The sequence below is a fragment of the Falco rusticolus genome, chromosome 1 (genome assembly GCF_015220075.1).
Source record: "Falco rusticolus isolate bFalRus1 chromosome 1, bFalRus1.pri, whole genome shotgun sequence".
NCBI classification, from domain to species: domain Eukaryota; kingdom Metazoa; phylum Chordata; class Aves; order Falconiformes; family Falconidae; genus Falco; species Falco rusticolus.
Window position 1 is genome coordinate 23,020,166 of NC_051187.1, and position 16,744 is coordinate 23,036,909.

At 45.0% G+C, this 16,744-nt stretch overlaps 1 protein-coding gene across 4 annotated transcripts in view; it reads left to right on the top strand.

The window, feature by feature from the left end:
- The first annotated feature begins 6,630 nt into the window (after window positions 1-6,630).
- The window catches only part of LOC119142304 (protein spinster homolog 2-like), a 141,382-nt gene continuing 131,268 nt past the window's right edge, over window positions 6,631-16,744 (top strand). For all 4 annotated transcript variants that reach the window (XM_037375092.1, XM_037375093.1, XM_037375090.1 and 1 more), the window contains exon 1: window positions 6,631-7,103. In XM_037375092.1, coding sequence (XP_037230989.1) covers window positions 6,809-7,103 — 295 coding nt within the window. In that variant the 5' untranslated portion in view covers window positions 6,631-6,808. The remainder of the gene's footprint in view (window positions 7,104-16,744) is intronic.

The following is a 16,744-nucleotide window of genomic DNA, read 5'->3' on the forward strand; positions in this document are numbered from 1 at the left end:
CTGTCCTCATGTGGGCAAAAGCAAACAGTGAAACTGTTTCTGTTAATGTTGTTTTTGTAAGGATTCCCTTCTCATGGCTTGAGCTCTTTTTGTAAGATGCCAGGAAGTTGTTTATAAATTGGTAACTGCTGGGTCTGTCCTTATTGTTTTGGGATGCCTCTGCTCCCACACAGACCTGGCAGTCCCTTCCTAAAATTCTGGGGTACTGCAAGAACGCTATTTCTGTAACTATCCATTCCTCACTGGATTCTTAAATGCTAGTTAATCAGACCTCAAGTATTTAGTTGTTCTGAGAAGTGGGACGCTAATGGCAAATATGCGTGTTATCATCTGCAGAATCTGACTCCTCTAGTGGGCGGAGGCAGTAGTTCAGGCTCAACATCCTTCATTCAAACATGGGACAAAACTTGCCAAAAATGTGGCACACTAGTAATTGTAGTCCCCTCTGGGACCTGAGGTGAGACCGCAAACTCCATTTATTTAGAACATTGAGGCTCCTCTGAGTATAATGAAGGTCAGTACTTCTGGAGATAGAACCCTACATTCAACAGCCCTGAACATCAAAGGCCACTCACTAAGAAATGGCAAAGGACAGCGGTGGTGTGTGCCTGCTGTACCAACTGCCTTTGGATACTGTGATCCTGAGCAGTCTGCTATGCCTGTAGATTTTTGGTTTGGGGTTTGCATGTGTTTTCTCTTGTTGCATGTGGGGAGGGGCGGGTGGGTTTGGGTTGTTTGGAGGGTTGGGGTTTTTTATGCTGTTTGGGGTTTTTTTTAGTTTTGGTTGGTATGTGATATCATATGCTGCCAGGCAGGCTGGAACGCTATACAAATGTTGTAACTGCAAAATTCACAAACAGATACTCAGGCACTTATGTAGGATTGTAAGGGAGGGTGAGAGCAGCTGCTCGTATTGTTGCAAAAGCTAAATGTTTTCATGGAAATACAGCTTCTTCTGCACCTAATTTATCATTTCAAGCACTAAGCATGAGGGTCAGAAAGAAACTGGGCCTTGGGATGCCAGCTTCCATTCATGGATTTTTCCTTTGATTCACTGCCTCTGCCTCTGTTGTGTTTCTGTTGAATTCAAGAAATTTAAACACCACTATACTTTCAACACTGAGATTACGCCTAATCTGCCTTCTGAGAGATTTTAAAATGTTTGCTTATTTTGGGGCGCTGCTCATATCTTCTCTGCTTGATGAACTTATTCTGAAGGTGACACGGTCTGGCCACATTGCTCTGTGCATACGGCACCCGGCACAAACATGTTTCAGCACACCAGTGCCCAAAGCTCTCCTCAGTGAAACATGTCACATATGAGTGTGGAGGGAAAAGGATGATAACCAGGGGTTTATTTACATCACTGAGTGTTGAACACACACCTTAAATAGCTAAACTGAGAGGCTGGTCTCTCTAGGTGGTTTAACGTAGAGAGCGTGTTTGAGAGAGTGACTGCTGGAAAACATGGAGGTATATGCTAATATGTATCCCCCTTCACTGGTTTGGAAGACTGCTTGATGCTCAGCAGGTCTCCCTGGTACAGCATGTCACACAAGAAACCTCTGAGCTGGATGAGCTTGTAAACGCAGCTGCATAACATCAGTTGTTAGTAGCAGCTTAATTCAGCCACAAAGTTTCTGAAAAAAACATGAATCCAGGAGATATAGTGGCCATGATGGGTATGTCAGTGCGTAATTGCCAGGTTCTAATTCCTGTTCTTGCAGAGCTGCAGTCTGTTTGAAGCCCAGGAGTGGGCAGAACTAGAGAGAGTTCTGTCACTGTCCTGTGTTTTGCTCTTGCGGCCTTGATGATTGCCTGACTATATGACCTTTCATAAAATTTGGTGAGGCTAAGGCTTATCTCTGGATAACTGAAAATCTGGACTTTGTGATCCTATAGTTTGGTGGCCTGTGTAGCTTTATTTTTCTTAAGTGACAGACCCTGTGTGTCCCTGTGTTTGAGTCCTGGTTTTGAACTAGACTATGCAAAATGGGAAAGGGACAAAAGTTGTTTTGAGTTGTAATTATTTACAGTCTAACATATTAGACTATTATAGGCAGTTACTACTCCTGATTATAGTGGTGGCTACACTGGTGTACATTTTGGCAAAGCATTACTTCAGGGAGGCTCCAGTCCTTTGACGGTTGTATATGAGAGGTTATTGTGACTTTCTGAAGTAGAAAAATTGATTTTTCCAAGATTTTTATTAACTGAAGAAAGAGTCTGGATTCTAAGTAAGATGGGCTAGAGACGGAAAGGCATTTTCTTTTAATTTTCATTATTTCCAAACCAGCAATGTGATGTCCTCTTGATAGTCTAATTCCTCAGGCTGTAGTAACTGCTTAGATTAGGCAAGGTCCAACCTAGTTATCAACATGGCTCAGGTCTGGGTTTTGCCTTCCATGGGTGCTCCAACCCACCATTCCCCTCTGCAACAAGTCCTCTCCTTCCTTTCCCTCACAGCAGCAGCTGGCAAGGGGCAAAGATGTGAGAGAGAAGGTAGTTGCTGGCACCTAGCACCACAGGATCAGCCATCACCCCTTGGGAGAGAAGGTGGGAGGCTGGTCATAAACTTCCTGTAGGCCAGGTCTAGTCCATGGACCAGCTACTGACTACACTGCTGTAGTTAATATTGGTGTGCAGCAAAAGTGGGTTCTTTTTCCTCAAAGATAAATTACAGCTGTTGTCAAACAAAAGTGGTTTTGCTCATACCGACCACCTCTAGAACTCTGGAGATGGGGAAAAAAATCAATAAGTGCAGACCAGGATAAAATAAAACAAACATTTTCAAGCTTTTAAGATACTAACAAAATAATGAAACGAAGAAAGTAATCCCTGAAGGGATAAGCTCTGTTGACTGCACTGGTAGAGAGTAGGACTACTAATAAGTGAATTTGTTCTTTTCCTTGTTGAACACTCAGCAGGATGTCTGCAAGTACCTTTCAGCAGAGCATGGTTAAAGACTTGGGCATGGTTTCATTTGGTCTCACCCGGACACCACTGGGACAAGACAGTGATTGGGTATGGGCTGAGGTGATTTTAGAAACATGACCAAGGCGATGTTACTTCTCTGCAGAAAGGTTGCTGATTCTCTTATCCCTAGCTAATATCTGTTAGTTGGAATCTACTGAAACTGGCTGGAGCTCATTCTGGAGCAGACATGACATGCATAATCAGGAAGAAGCAGAAAGATGAGCTAGCTAAGTTCAGATTTGCTTTTAATTGTATCTGTATACTTCTGGGTAGCACTCCCAGTGTGAGGGAGCTTCTGTTTGAACAGAACACAGTATCACCAGTATCTGGAAAGATGCTGTCCATTTTCATCACCAGGGCTATGAGAGCGCTACTGTTTTGCACTCACTGTTTCAGGCTTAGGTTGGTGTCATGTGCTTTCCTAGGGGCTATGCTCAGATCCATCTAGTGACTGAAGTGGCGCAGAAAATATTGTGTGCTTGGTAAGCAGGGTAAGAACTCGTATCTTCAGGGTTGGGGTTTTAACCCATCTCACCTGACCTCCTGTATCATAAAATTACAGCCAGTTCTCTCTGTGTGGAGTACGGTAACTCATGTTTGAGTTCAATAATGCACTTTCTAGAAAGGGCAATCAACGTGCATCCAAAGACATAAAGGGATAGAGAATACACTCCTTCTTTAGCATTTTGTTCCAGATGATAATCACTCTGTAACAAATATGAACCAGATGATTCATTAGGATTTTTCTAACTCCAGCTCTCAGCCATTGTTCTGGCTCTTGCTATGCCTTTTCCCACTTGATTAGGGCTCTTGGAACTGGCATTTTTCTCCCCATGATAGACCTTGCACACTGTAATCAAATTGCCTTTCAACAACCTGTCGCAGCAAAACCCAGCAATGTCTCTAAGCTAGAATCTACTCTGTTCTTCTTAAGAGGTAGTAACCGGTGATTTTAGCAGTTCAGCCACATGAATCATGCTGCCAGTAAAACCAATTCCACCACATTTTTTCCAGTTCCCTCTGCTTTTCCTTTACATAAATCTCATGACATGGATGCACTAGCATCTGTTCTGTTCATGAGTTTCCATGTACAGCTAAAGGTGTTAAGGTTGGCTGTAATGTAAGGCCCTGGATGTCCATGTAACTAACTGCCTAACCAGTGCCTCTTTGTGCTCTATCAGTAGATGACTCTGAACTGGAACTTCTCTCTCTGTCAGAAATAAAAGGATTTTCTTACAAGCCCCTTCAGCTTGGTCCTGAACTGCTCTGTGTTCGATGGCCCAAACCTGCCTGAACTTTGGGGCATATATGTTGGCCTGGTTTCTCTTTTCCTGGGGATTTGGAGGAGTCACTCCCCAGTTTTTTTAGGCAGTTATTTTAATGGGCAGTAAGCTACCTTGGCTTCTGTGTCAGCTGTGTTTGTGTGCTTGGTATTGGTTACAAATGAAAGGAAATTAATTAGGTTAAACCTCTGTTTCTTCAGAAAACTGTGCATTTCTTAGTTGCTTTCAGGGGAACCATTTGAACCATAAGATTCAGGTATTTCATTTTGCCTTACCTTTTAATCTCATGAACATCTTCTGAACATAGTTTTCTGTGTGCAAAGCCCAGGGGTAGCCCAAGCAGTGAAAAAAAGCGTGGAACTGACTTTGGGGCAGACTGTACACATCTGAGGGATCCTGGATACTTTGGCTGGTGTCTGTGGAACTCCTTGAACCTGTAGTTCAGCTGTGTTTAGCGCCTGATATGTCTAACTTAAAGAACACCCAAGTTTTGCCTCCAATGCTGGGCAAGCTGTGTGATCTTTGTGAAGCCATTTCACTCTTTTTTTTCCTTCCTTTTTCTCCCTTACCCCCCCTCCACCCCCCTTTTCCCCTTCTTCCCCCCCCTTTTTTCCCCTTCTTCCCCCCCCCCCTTCCCCCCCGCTTCCCTTTTTCTCCCTTACCCTGTTGGTTGTGGTTTTTCCCCCCTTCATTTTAGGCTATATAATATTCTGCGTAAGCACTGTCGCTTGACCACATTATGTACACCACTTGAATTCTGAAATCAGTGGGAACACGAAGAAGCAGTTTTGTTAGTATAACCTTTACCATATAGCCAGTCACATCTGAACTGCAGATGCTGCTATGGAGTAAGAAATGTTTCCCTAGACTTCGACAAGTCAACCAGAACATCATCCTATGTTAATCCAGCTATGTTGTTTCTGTTTCCAAAACTAGTTCCGGAACATCTGTGCAGACCTACTCCCAACATAAAACCATCACTTACCACTATTTGGGAGTGTTGTTTGTCATCAGGAATGGTGTTTGCTCCTCTCCTCAGCCAGACGTTGCTCAAACAGCACTGATTTGTGCGCTGACTCACCAGAAAGTGCCCTTTTCACTGGCAGCATCCCGGGGGTTCCTTTTGTAGTATCTCACCAGATTACTGGCATAGTCCGGCCCTGGCGTCATCGGTGCAAGCTGCGTGGAAGGGGTGTGACAAGGCCAGGTATGTGGAGCACACACACATCGCATTGTGCTGGGAGCAGCTGCCATTTCCTCAGAGGTAGGTGGCAGGCGTTTTGTTTAAATGTGTAACCCGGAGACAAAGGCTTTCATCATGATAGAGTTTCGAGAGTATGATCAACAAACTGAGAGAAATCTGAAATTGTAACCTCCTGTTCTCCGACAAGTGCACGTTAGCTCTCTAGCAGTCATTTTATTTCTCTGTTTTTTAGTTAGCTTTTGTAGTTTTACTACAGGTACGACAGGCTGGAGCCACTCTGGTTGTGAACACTTTTAAATCTCTTTGAAGACTCCTCCTTTTGAAATGAAATTTCTCTTGGCTGTTCTTAGCTCAAAGGTAGAACTTTATAGGGAGCGGGATGGAACTGTTTTCAGCGAGGGGAACTTTGGAGCAATTTTACTTCCTTTGAAGATGTGTGTTGTTCCTGAAGTAACTTCTGTGCTGTAGGAAAATCGTCTGGGGCCGAGCAGGAAGCTGTGAGGCTGGTGGCGCATTCCCGTGTGCCCTCACCCTGCCCCGCCATCGCCCCTTCCCTGACGGCTGCCTTTTCCTCACTGTAGACAGTTCAGGGCGTTGGAAGTTTTTGGGGTTTTTGGATTTGTTCTTAAAACCAGATCTGAGGGTGGGCCTGCGTGTGGCCCACGTGTATTTTACCGTTGGGCACAAGCCAGAATTGCTCGAGTCCTTTTTGTTGGCTATTTTTTCCCCAGCTCGCTACACAGTCCCGCCAATCCACGTGTTCCGAGCCCGCTGTGAAATCATAAAAGCTAGGAGACGGTAACCGACAACCTCGCCCCCACCGCGCTGCTCGGAGCCGAGCTCCGTGGGGCTGGAGCGGGGCTTTACCTCAGGGGGGCTGAGGAGATGCCAGACCCCCTTTCCCGCGCAGGGCGGGGCGGGGCGGGGCCGGGCGCGCGCGGCTGCTGAGGCGGGCGGGGCGCGCGCGGGGGGGGGGCGGAGCCGGCGGCGGGCCCCGCCCCGGCCGGGCAACTGTCAGAGGCGGCTGAGGCGGCGGGTCCCGCAGGCAGGCGGGCGGGCGGCTGAGGCGGCGGGTCCCGCAGGCGGGCGGCTGAGGCGGCGGCCGGTCCCGCAGGCAGGCAGGCAGGCAGGCAGGCAGGCAGGCGGCTGAGGCGGCGGCCGCCGGTCCCGCAGGCAGGCGGCTGAGGCGGCTCCCGCAGACAGGCGGGCAGGCGGCTGAGGCGGCGGCCGGTCCCGCAGACAGGCAGGCAGGCGGCTGAGGCGGCCGCGGGATGCGGCGCTGAGGGCGCACCGGCGGTCGCTCCGCGCGGGTTCCTGCGCGCCGCCGTTCCCCTTCCCGCAGCCCATGATGTGCCTGGAAAGCGACGGCTCCTCCGGCAGCAGCCCGGGCTGCGGCGGGCGGCTCCGAGCCGGCGACGAGGAGGAGGAGGAGGACGGCGAGCGGGGCTGCTGCGGGCGGGGTGCCGAGGGCGAGGTGCAGACCCTGTCGGGCAGGATGAACCCGCCGGCGGCCGGCAAGCACCCCGAGCGCCCGGCCGCCCGCCACAAGGCGCCGAACCTCGGCCGGGCCCGGGTGGCGGCTGCCGGCATCCTCAGCGTGGGCAACGTGCTCAACTACCTGGACCGGTACACGGTGGCAGGTGAGGGCACCCCTCGGCGTCCCTTCCCGGGCGTGAGGGGCGGGCGGCGGGGATAGCCCCTGGTCCGGCACGCCGCCGCCTCCGTCCCCCGGGGGCAGCGGGGCCGGCCGGGGGCAGCGGGGCCGGCCGGGGGGCTGCGGGTCGCCGCGTCTGGGCGGGGAGGCCTCGCTGCGGCCGGTGCCCATTGTGCGGGTCCCGCGTCGTCCCCCCCGGTATTGTTCTCCAGTGGGTCTGAATCTGATGGAAAATAAAAGGAGGTGGCCTTTGTTTGTCTCGGCTGGATGGCGGAGTAAGTGTTTGGTGGGTTGGTTTTTTTCCAGAAGGGACCGATGCCGGGCAGCGGCGGCGAACGTTACTTGATGCGATTTATGGGCTGACAGGAGAAGCGTTATTGATCTTGGGAGCGGCCCGAACGCGGTGGGTGACAGGTGCAGCCGCTGTCACATACATACAGCCTGCTGGGAGACGGGGGGACGCGACCGCTTGTACTGCTGCGGGGGGGACACCGCAGCGGAGCGTGTCACCTTTGCCGTGTCCCCGGCGAGCCCCTCCAGCCCGGAGAAGCCAGGCTGCCCTTCAGCGCTGGGCCAAGGAGGTCCCTGCTCTGCAGAGCTGCCCAGCAGGTGACGGGGGAGCTGCCCCGCAGCTTCTGCGGGCGGCGGTGCGCAGCAGCAGGGCAAGGCAAGGAGGCTGCAAGGGGCTCTGTAAAGCGCCTGGTTCTTGGGGTAAACGTTTTAAAATCGTGCACTCCCCGACGGATGCACCTTCCCAGCTGCGCTGCCTGACAGGCGCTATGCGCCTCGCGATTACTACTACTATGAAGCTTGGCTCCGAAACAAACGTGTGTGAGGATGTTTACTGTGCGGTCCCTAGAGGGGACTCCTCATTTATTCTTGTCAGGCAATAACAGCAGGCAAGATGATGATTACTGAACTTTTTCTAATTAGAAATGAAGTAGGCTTGTTGGTATTCAACTGTCTCATGTAATTAAAATATAATACATATTCTGTGTTTGGCAATACTGATAATTTTATCTTCAGAGCTTATAAAGGGATTTGCGCATGTATAAATTCTGCTCTATGCATATACATACCTTAATCACTAGGACTCGATGTGGTGTTAAACAAATCACATATTTGTTTATGCTGCATTAAAATAATATATGTTTGTAGGGCAGTGATGGAGTGCAAGGGACATAAATCTCGTCAGTGTTGTCAGAATAGGTTGGCCAGGTTGGTTTTGTTTTGTCTGGGTTAGGGAGGTGGGGGGAGGATCAAAATGAAAATTTAACTGATGCTGTTGTGGCTTAGTTTTTTAGCCAGGGCTTGCTCCTTCGGGAAATGTAAAGGCCTGTATTGGGAAGTATTGAGTACTCGGTTGGTAGTCAGTGTGTTACAGGAGGAAGCTTGAAAGTACAGGGTTGATCTGTTGTTATGGAAGGAAATTGTACTTTGCTCCATCACACTCAAACAGGATTCTTTCTGGCAGACATTTTTACTTTAATACACGGGAGAGTTTCCTTTTCAGGAAGCTATCCCCCACTCGTGCACCCTTTTCCTTTAAAATCACTGTCTTGTTCACCTGTTTGCTCTAGTACTTTCAGCAAGACCTTTGTCATCTGATTTTTCTGCCAGTAAGAGCAGAAGGCATGGGATACTCCAGCAAAGGGAGGGAGAAGCATCTTCATTTCTGGAAAGGCTGGAGAGTGCCTGGCCAAACAGAGGATAAAAACCACCTGCCTACTGTCATGTAGTACTACCAGTCCCAATGCTATGATTTCCAGTATTTCTAGGATAAGCTCTGGTTTTATGGTGCTCGGTCACTGCCTTGTGGAATTCAGCTTCGTATCAAAGGTCTAAGATCTCAGACGTCTGACTTTTCTTTGAGGACAGAATCAAATTTTGCATGATCTTTTTGTCTTCTGTCAATTGGTACTTATTTTTCAAGCTGGTGTTTTACAAAGTGCTACTCCAAAATGGGGAATAATTTAAATCCAGTCTAATAGAAGAGACACGGTAATAAAAACGTGTTTTGAGCTCAAAACTGACTTTATAACAAAGTCTTCTCTAAAAGCAATCTTTGCTTTTATATTTTGAGTCTTCGTGCATACCACATGCTTATGTGACGTGCACTTGCATATGAATCAAGCTAGCACTTTGAATATTCAGCTCATGTCTCAAGACAGGTAATAATTAGCAAATACAACTCTTCAGACCTTCAAAGTACATTTCAAATATGAATTGTTGCAGCAACATAATAAGGGTGTTTGACACTAGCCACGTTATGGCAGGGGAAGTAGCATCAGAAGTTATGATTTACCTAAGGCCAGTGAACTGTTGTGAGAACTGAAATTAATTTCTGGTTCCAGCTCTATTTGAAACAAGTGTTAGAAGAGCAACAGTACCGATGGAAACTGGTTCCTGAGGATTCATGTCTCTAGGGTGATCCCTTCTGTGGGTTCTCTGACGTCAAATAAGAGCTGACCTTTGTCATTAACCTTTCTTGTCTTGTCTTACAAGAGGCTGTCCTCTACCCAACCATCTCTTTTAAATGAAAGTGTTGGGAGCTTTGGGATTTCTTCCTGCTGTCAAATTTCGTCAAAAGCAGGTCAGTGGACTCAAAAGTGATTAGTAGGCAGCTGACAGATGGACATAAGCAAATGGAGAATCCAGTCATGTGGGCACAATACTACAAGTACATCTTCTACCTTACTTGAAATCTTAGTTGCGATCATTTTGGTCTTCCTGGTCACAAATGCAAGTATGAAAAAAAGCAAGTATATCTATAAAATAAGTATATGCAACTATATACTTAGTCACTAGGAAAAGAAATCAAGTATGGAGCTCTTTGTTGCAAATGTCATTCGCTGGGTATCTTCCACTGTCTTCTAACATGGAAGACAGAGGATACGCATCCAGTCAACACAAGGAGATCTTACGTGCTAGAAAGAACTAGGCTGACCTCTCCTATAGCACATCTTGCTCCTGAAAATGAAAAGCGAATGCTTTTGCATTGCTAAAAAGTAAACAGCAAATGTGGTATTTCTTGGTGTTTACAGTCTGGAACAAGGTTGTTGTGTATAATTGTTCTTGGGTAATCTTTTTTTCAGGTGCAACAAACAAGGAAGTAGCTGCCTATTTCCCTAGGTTTGGTTTAATGACTTCCCAGTATGGACTAAATGAGTTTAGGATGGGATGTGCCTTTTGGTATCTGGGATGTTCTGTGACAGAACTTGAGTGTAGTTTCTGAGATACAGAACATGTACAGCTTCACACCTCACACTAAGTGGCAGCTCTTTTGGGAACACGTGGTGAAACTGGGCCTCCACTGAGGACTGACCTGCTTCTTACGGTTTAAGAATAAATTTCTTCCAATGCATTAAAAATAAAAAGACTGCGCAGTCGTAGTGGATGTTTCATTTATGCAGAGTTGGAAATTTCCAGTGTGTGTGTGTAATGTTAAAATGTAATGGTATTTGGGAGAAGCTGTCCCAGACAAAAAGTGGGAATGCCTCTGCTGTGGCTCTTCTAAGGAAAAGATTGAAAACTCTGTGCTGAACATTACTGACTTGAAGGAGATGATCCTCTGCAATTTTCTTAATAGGTCTTTGATGATACTGAAAACAGTTGCCTGTGGAAAAAGCAATCTTTCAAGAGCTATGATGTTTTGCTGCTATTAGGAAAGCAAAGAGTAAGGAAAGGGGAAAACTAGGAGTAATGAAGCCATTGTGGATTACCTGTGAATCTAGTGTGTTTCAGCCATCTGGAGATGCTGGGACATATCTTCTTCCTTAATGAAGTTTTGGGAAAAGTCATCTTGCTTTCAGAAGCTTGGAATGTGGTTTCACAATTATGCCATGGATGACCTTCTACTATGCCTGCTGTTGACGATGAAAATAGTCTTGCTTCATTAGGGTGTCACCTCCACCTTCTAATTCAGATGCTACTTCCTGGCATTTCTGTAGTGCCTTTAATTTAAACATAATGATTTAATTAAGCTGTGGAGATCTACCCAGCAAAGTAAACGAGTCTTACTGTCCCACTACAGAAGGGGAAACAGAGTTGTAGAGTGTCGGCGATTTGCCTGTGGTAATGTAGTTAGTGGCAGAGTCTTGGCTGGTGTTAGTCCATCCTTGAGGTTCTCTATCACTGTGACACAGTATGCCATAGGCTTTGGTCTGCTGTTTTTGTCCTGTAAATGTCTGTAACTTGCTAATAACCATATTTGTGTTAATTAGCCTCCCATTACAACACATAGTTGCAAATCAAATACCATTCTTTGAAGATACATACATGCAAATGGTTATTGAAAGTTGAAAGGCAAGTTTAAAACTATGTAGTACAAGCTATAACTGAAGGGTTAGGAAAGGTTCAACACTTAACTCTCAAGTACAAAGACATTCAAGAGGTTATAAGCCAAAACTTCTTTTGACTTGTGAGCTCATATTTGTGATAATAATATATTACCTCATAGCATATTTCATACTGAATGATCTTCATGCAGTCTGAGATCTCGTATATGTAACCGGATAAAGAGGGCCCCTTATCCCCGTTGTAATAAGGCTATGCTCAGTGGTTATAGTTTCAGGGAGGAAACCATTAAGTGGCAGTAAAAGTTCTTCATTTTTTGTGTGTGTCTTTTTTATTTGTTTTTTTTTTATTTTTATTTTTTGAGCTGATTTCAACCTAGGACTTGGCTGTGGAAGGAGTGTAATGTTGGAAAATATTAGAAAAGAATATTGACTGAACCTACTTGAGCCAGCAGTGCCCCTAGCTCACACATGTGAGAATTTGCAAGATGACAACAATGTTTTGCTTGACAATAGGTACCTGTTACTGGCTCAGAATTCAAGTACTGCACTGTGAGTGGAAGTGGGAAGGACTGAACCTCGTGCACATCAAAAGCAGGCAGTAGAAAGCACTCTACAGCACAGTGACAGGGGCTGTGTACTAGCATCTAGTTCTTTTAATGTTGTGTTTTCCCTGATGGCCTTTATTGCATAGTCAGCTGCTTCCTGTTTGCTGGTTCTTATGCGAGTTGGCAGGATTTGTTGCAGAGTATTTTACATTTCAAGCGAAGTCTTATTATGTTTAATCATAGTATTTTTCTTCCTTGTGATGTAGGTTTGCCAGATAGTTACTATCTTTGTTATTATGTGCAGATTTTCCTGTTTGACTCTGAGATCCTCTTTCATGCATGTTGATTAATTTTATCCCCAAAGCATCCAAGTCATCACAGTCAGTGAATATGGCCTTTATTACATGGAGTTAAGATCCTCATAAATACTGAGTGTGTTCTTAAGAATAATGTGATTATCTTACTAGTCTCTTGATCTCTGAGACTGTCAATATCAGAAGCTGTGTGGAAAAGCTCCTTTGGTCAAAAGTGTGGGAATTCTGTAATCATTCCTTCAGGACTTTTTAGATACTATGCCAAGCTGCAATAGGGTTAAATTCCATCAGTCAACTTGTTTTTAGTTGTTCCTATTTATTATGCATTTATTCTTTATTGCTTCTGGTAGACTGTACATCAGAAGCAAATAAGCTGCTGATTAGGTAGCATGGTGGGCTACTAAGCTCAACAGATGTTATTAAGAGCTAGTGACTTTTCCCCTAATATGAAATCCCATAGCTTTTGCTTGGGCTTTCAAGTGCTGAGGAACTTGTGATTGAAAGGTGTTACGATGTGTCACCTGAATCAAGTAAGTTTTGGAAAAGTCTTGGAGGTTCCTTACAGCTGTTAATAAAGACTCATGGTACCTATTCTGAAGATTCAGTGGGAAACCATAATTTTATTTTACAGACAGAAATTAGGAAATACAGAGATCAGAGCTCTTTCTGACTTGCTTGTTTGCATCGTCATTGCTTTATGTGTATCATAGACCAGGACATCATTGTGCAGCTTCTACTGAATCAGATGGTGCACCCAAGGTACTTACAATCCATGTACATCAAGAGATGCCAGAGAGCTGTAGGCCATGAGTAGGAGAGTCTGAAGGAGACAAGAGCAGTATTGGTTACTGTAAGGGGCCCTAGGAGATTAGCAGATATGACTTACATTGTTGGAAGTGTAGCTAAAGAGTGAGGAGGAATTTGAAGGTAAGTGTTTACAGACAGCATCTACCAAACATGATGAGCACCACAGGAGAAGGCGTGAAGATGTCTGTTGGAAATGGACGATGGAGGATGTCACACGTCTGCTGGTTGAGAGAGTTGTTTGTGGAAATTGGTGCTAGGGATATAGGGTGATGAATGTTCTAAAAAGAAAAAAAGTATGTTCAAAATGAGTTCTACAAAGGACCTGTGAAGTGCCTATGGGGCCATGGGGGTTAATGGAAATTGAGCGAAATGGGCTTGGGCTTAGAGCCCAGAGAGGTGTAAGTGAGGTGAACAACTTCTGGTGGTTTCCAGAGAAGTTTGGGTACAGAACTTGGTGTGGACCTCTCTTGAAAATTTTATTTTTGGTGAACTGGTCAGAAAGTCAAGAAGTAAATCTGAGACAGGTACAGGCAAAATAAAACTCGAAATAAAACAGAAAAAACCCAAACCCTTAGTTCTGAGCTCTTTACTAGAACCTCCCTTTGAGTCTGTTACTATTAAAATAGTTCGTGCTGCTATTTATAAACTTGACAAATACTTTACTTAGTATTGGCACGCACAGTAGGCATCTCGTATGCATTTTTTTCTTTTTTTGACACATCTGTTTTCATTGTTGTTTTGTGGGTGTTTCTGTTTTATGTAACCCAGCTATTTCTGTAGGGTTGCAGGGAGAGGAAGTGAAAGGGAGGGAACGCTGATTTCCATCCACTTTTACAGCAGTGTAAGTAATCAGGAAAGTGAGAACGTAAGGAAACCTGGCTGACTGAAGGGATGTAGAATCCTTCACTTCTGAGGTAGCTTCCCTGGACCTGTTGCCAGTCAGGAGTGGCTCAAGGTTTCCTTTGGAAGGCTCTTACATGGGCTGTTCGGGAGCCTCTGGTGCTCTCTTTCCACTCTTTACAATGCTGTGTGTTTTAGGAAAGCCTCCACAGAAGGCACGACTGGGAACCACCACGTTACCTCAAAATACGAAATGACAGAGTAAGCCATTGAGTTCTTCTGTCACGTTGATCCTTCTGGACAGCAATGAGGCATATCGTGAGAGCACTGTGGCTGCTCCCACCTGTTCTGTACTGCTTTTTTTGAGGGAATAAATATCAGTCATCCTTCTCCAGAACTGCTGATCTTCTACCACAACTGAAATCATAGAGCAATTTTAGCTGAGGGGAGAGAAACATAGAAGAAAAACTCTGCTTTATGCCTTGCCAGACCTAAATTCAGGCTTCAGCAATATCAACAAACCAGGATTATGTTGTTGGTGAACACTATTACCTCTTACAGGCTTTTTTTTTTTTTTAATAACTTTTCTATGCTTTTGCTGGTGGCCAGCAACTGCAGTGGCTGAACAGAACAGCAGAGGGAAAAGATCAGGGTTTATACGGAGAATAGCTGCAGCGGCAGCTTGGAGCTTGGCTGGCAGTATGAGAGAACCACATGCTGGAATGAAAATCCTTTCAGCCTTGGCATGTGATGAATTTTTATTTTAAGGCTGCATTGAACCAAAACTGCAGTAATCCATTTTACTCCTTGTTCAGGCTTCTGTGAATAATTATGTAAATAACAAAACACAGTTAATTATTTGTTTCATAGCTTCCCATTTTCTTTATTTGTATTAGAAACATGTCGTTACTGTCTTAGAATATGAGCCTTGTGTTCTTGGCAAGGTGGAAAACAACAAGAGTGGGTTAACTGAGAGAGGCAACAGGACTTGTGTCTGTGTGAAGCCTGCAGGGCTTGAATTAAACCTCCCCGAAGGTTAACTTTGACTCCTGTGGCTGTCCTAGGATTTGATGATCTGCGCTCTCTGCATATTCTCATTTCAGAGAAGTGATCCTTTGGGAGAGTGCGCCAACAAAGCAGTGAAGATCTGTAACAGGGGGGACTTGCCCTGCTGTTGATTTGCAATTTTCACTTCTTTCTGCCTGTCACCTCTGTATTTCATGATTTGTGCCTGTGTGGTAGTGATGACCTTGGGCATTTTGCATTTATGTTGGCATACACATAGTTGCTTTAGCACATTTTTGCAACTAGCGCAGTTTGGGAAGTTTACAAACCACTGTGTGCTCTTGCTGTGTATTTCTTTAGTGGGACTTTTCATCTGAAAGTGTGAGACTATGACAGGATTGTGTGTGTGTGTGCCTAAGATACTGGATTCTCATTTTTACATTGCCTTTAGTGTTGGGTAGTTTTCTCTAACAGGCTTGTGCTTGTAAACTTCATCCTAGCCAGACCCACTGTGGCTCGGATGTCCTGAGCAGCACAAGTTAAATAATATGATGTGACATCAGCTGACCAAGTGACATGATAATCCAGACTTCAGTAATTGAGCAGGTTGGTGTATGATATGTTGGTTATGAGACACTGAATCAGGGCTGCTTAAGCACTTTGAGGCAGGGACTAATTTTGTGCAGTTCCAGGCATGCTGTCAGTGCTAAAGAATAATTAATACAGAATTGCAACACTATTAATAAATGCTGATTGTGTAAGTTAGGAAACAAAATATGCAATAAAGAAAAATGATTTCTAATCCACCAGTGTGGCTCATAAAGAGTGGTCATTGCATGTATTTGTGTGTTAAGCTATTAGATCTCAAATATTGCTGAAGCTATAATGTAAAAACATTTATAATAGTCATGCTATTTCTGTCTAGCAGCCAAAAATGCTGACTAGCTTTCAGGATAACAATCTTTTATATATTCAGGAAACTAAATACCCAAGGGCCACCAGTGACTGACAGTTACAATGCTCTGATTAAAACTGACAGTTCCTGATCAGCTCCATCTTGGATATGTTAGTTCCTTCAGTGGTGGGGAAGAGAAGAAGGAGAGCAAAAAGCAATGTAGTGTGGTAGTATTAGGAGATAAGACTTTTTTTTTTTTTTTTTCCTCCCCTTTGCAATTTTTGAGGAATTTGTAACTTGGAAGTACCAAACAAAGTACCTGAGTAGCAGTGCTTGGAAGGGCAAACACTGATCTCTCTGTGATGACTTTCCTATAACAATATAGGGGAAATACTAAGGTGTTGGTTTCTAGTTATTGGTTTTTGACTATAACAACAATGTGCTGAGACTCCTGAGCTTCTGATGATCAGTTAGGCTATGGTGTTCGGGGCACTATAAAGTGTGTATGTGTGTTTTATTCCCAACTGGTACTAAGGCAAGGAAGGTAAGTTTTATTTTTTTCTCTAAATGGGAGGTATCCTGGTGGCTTTGTTCATCTGTGCTTTCATACAGACTTCATAAACAATTACACAATCCCTAATGAAAAACCTTGAGTCACTGGTCAGAAGGTGAGGTTGTTGGGTGCTAATTCTGGCCAAATGTGGGGGTGGCACCCACTCCACAGTGAGTTTATCTTTTGCCCTTTCTTCCCTGCCTTTCTCCCCAACAGCATTTCTTGGCTGTTGAGGGATAACCAACTTGATTTCGTTTACCTCTGTGCTCATTTAATCTGCTTTTCATATGTATGAAGGTGCTGGATGCTTGTGAGCAGCTTGCAGTGCTTCCCTAGTACATACTGTTGTGTGCTTGCTGTCTCTGTGGTG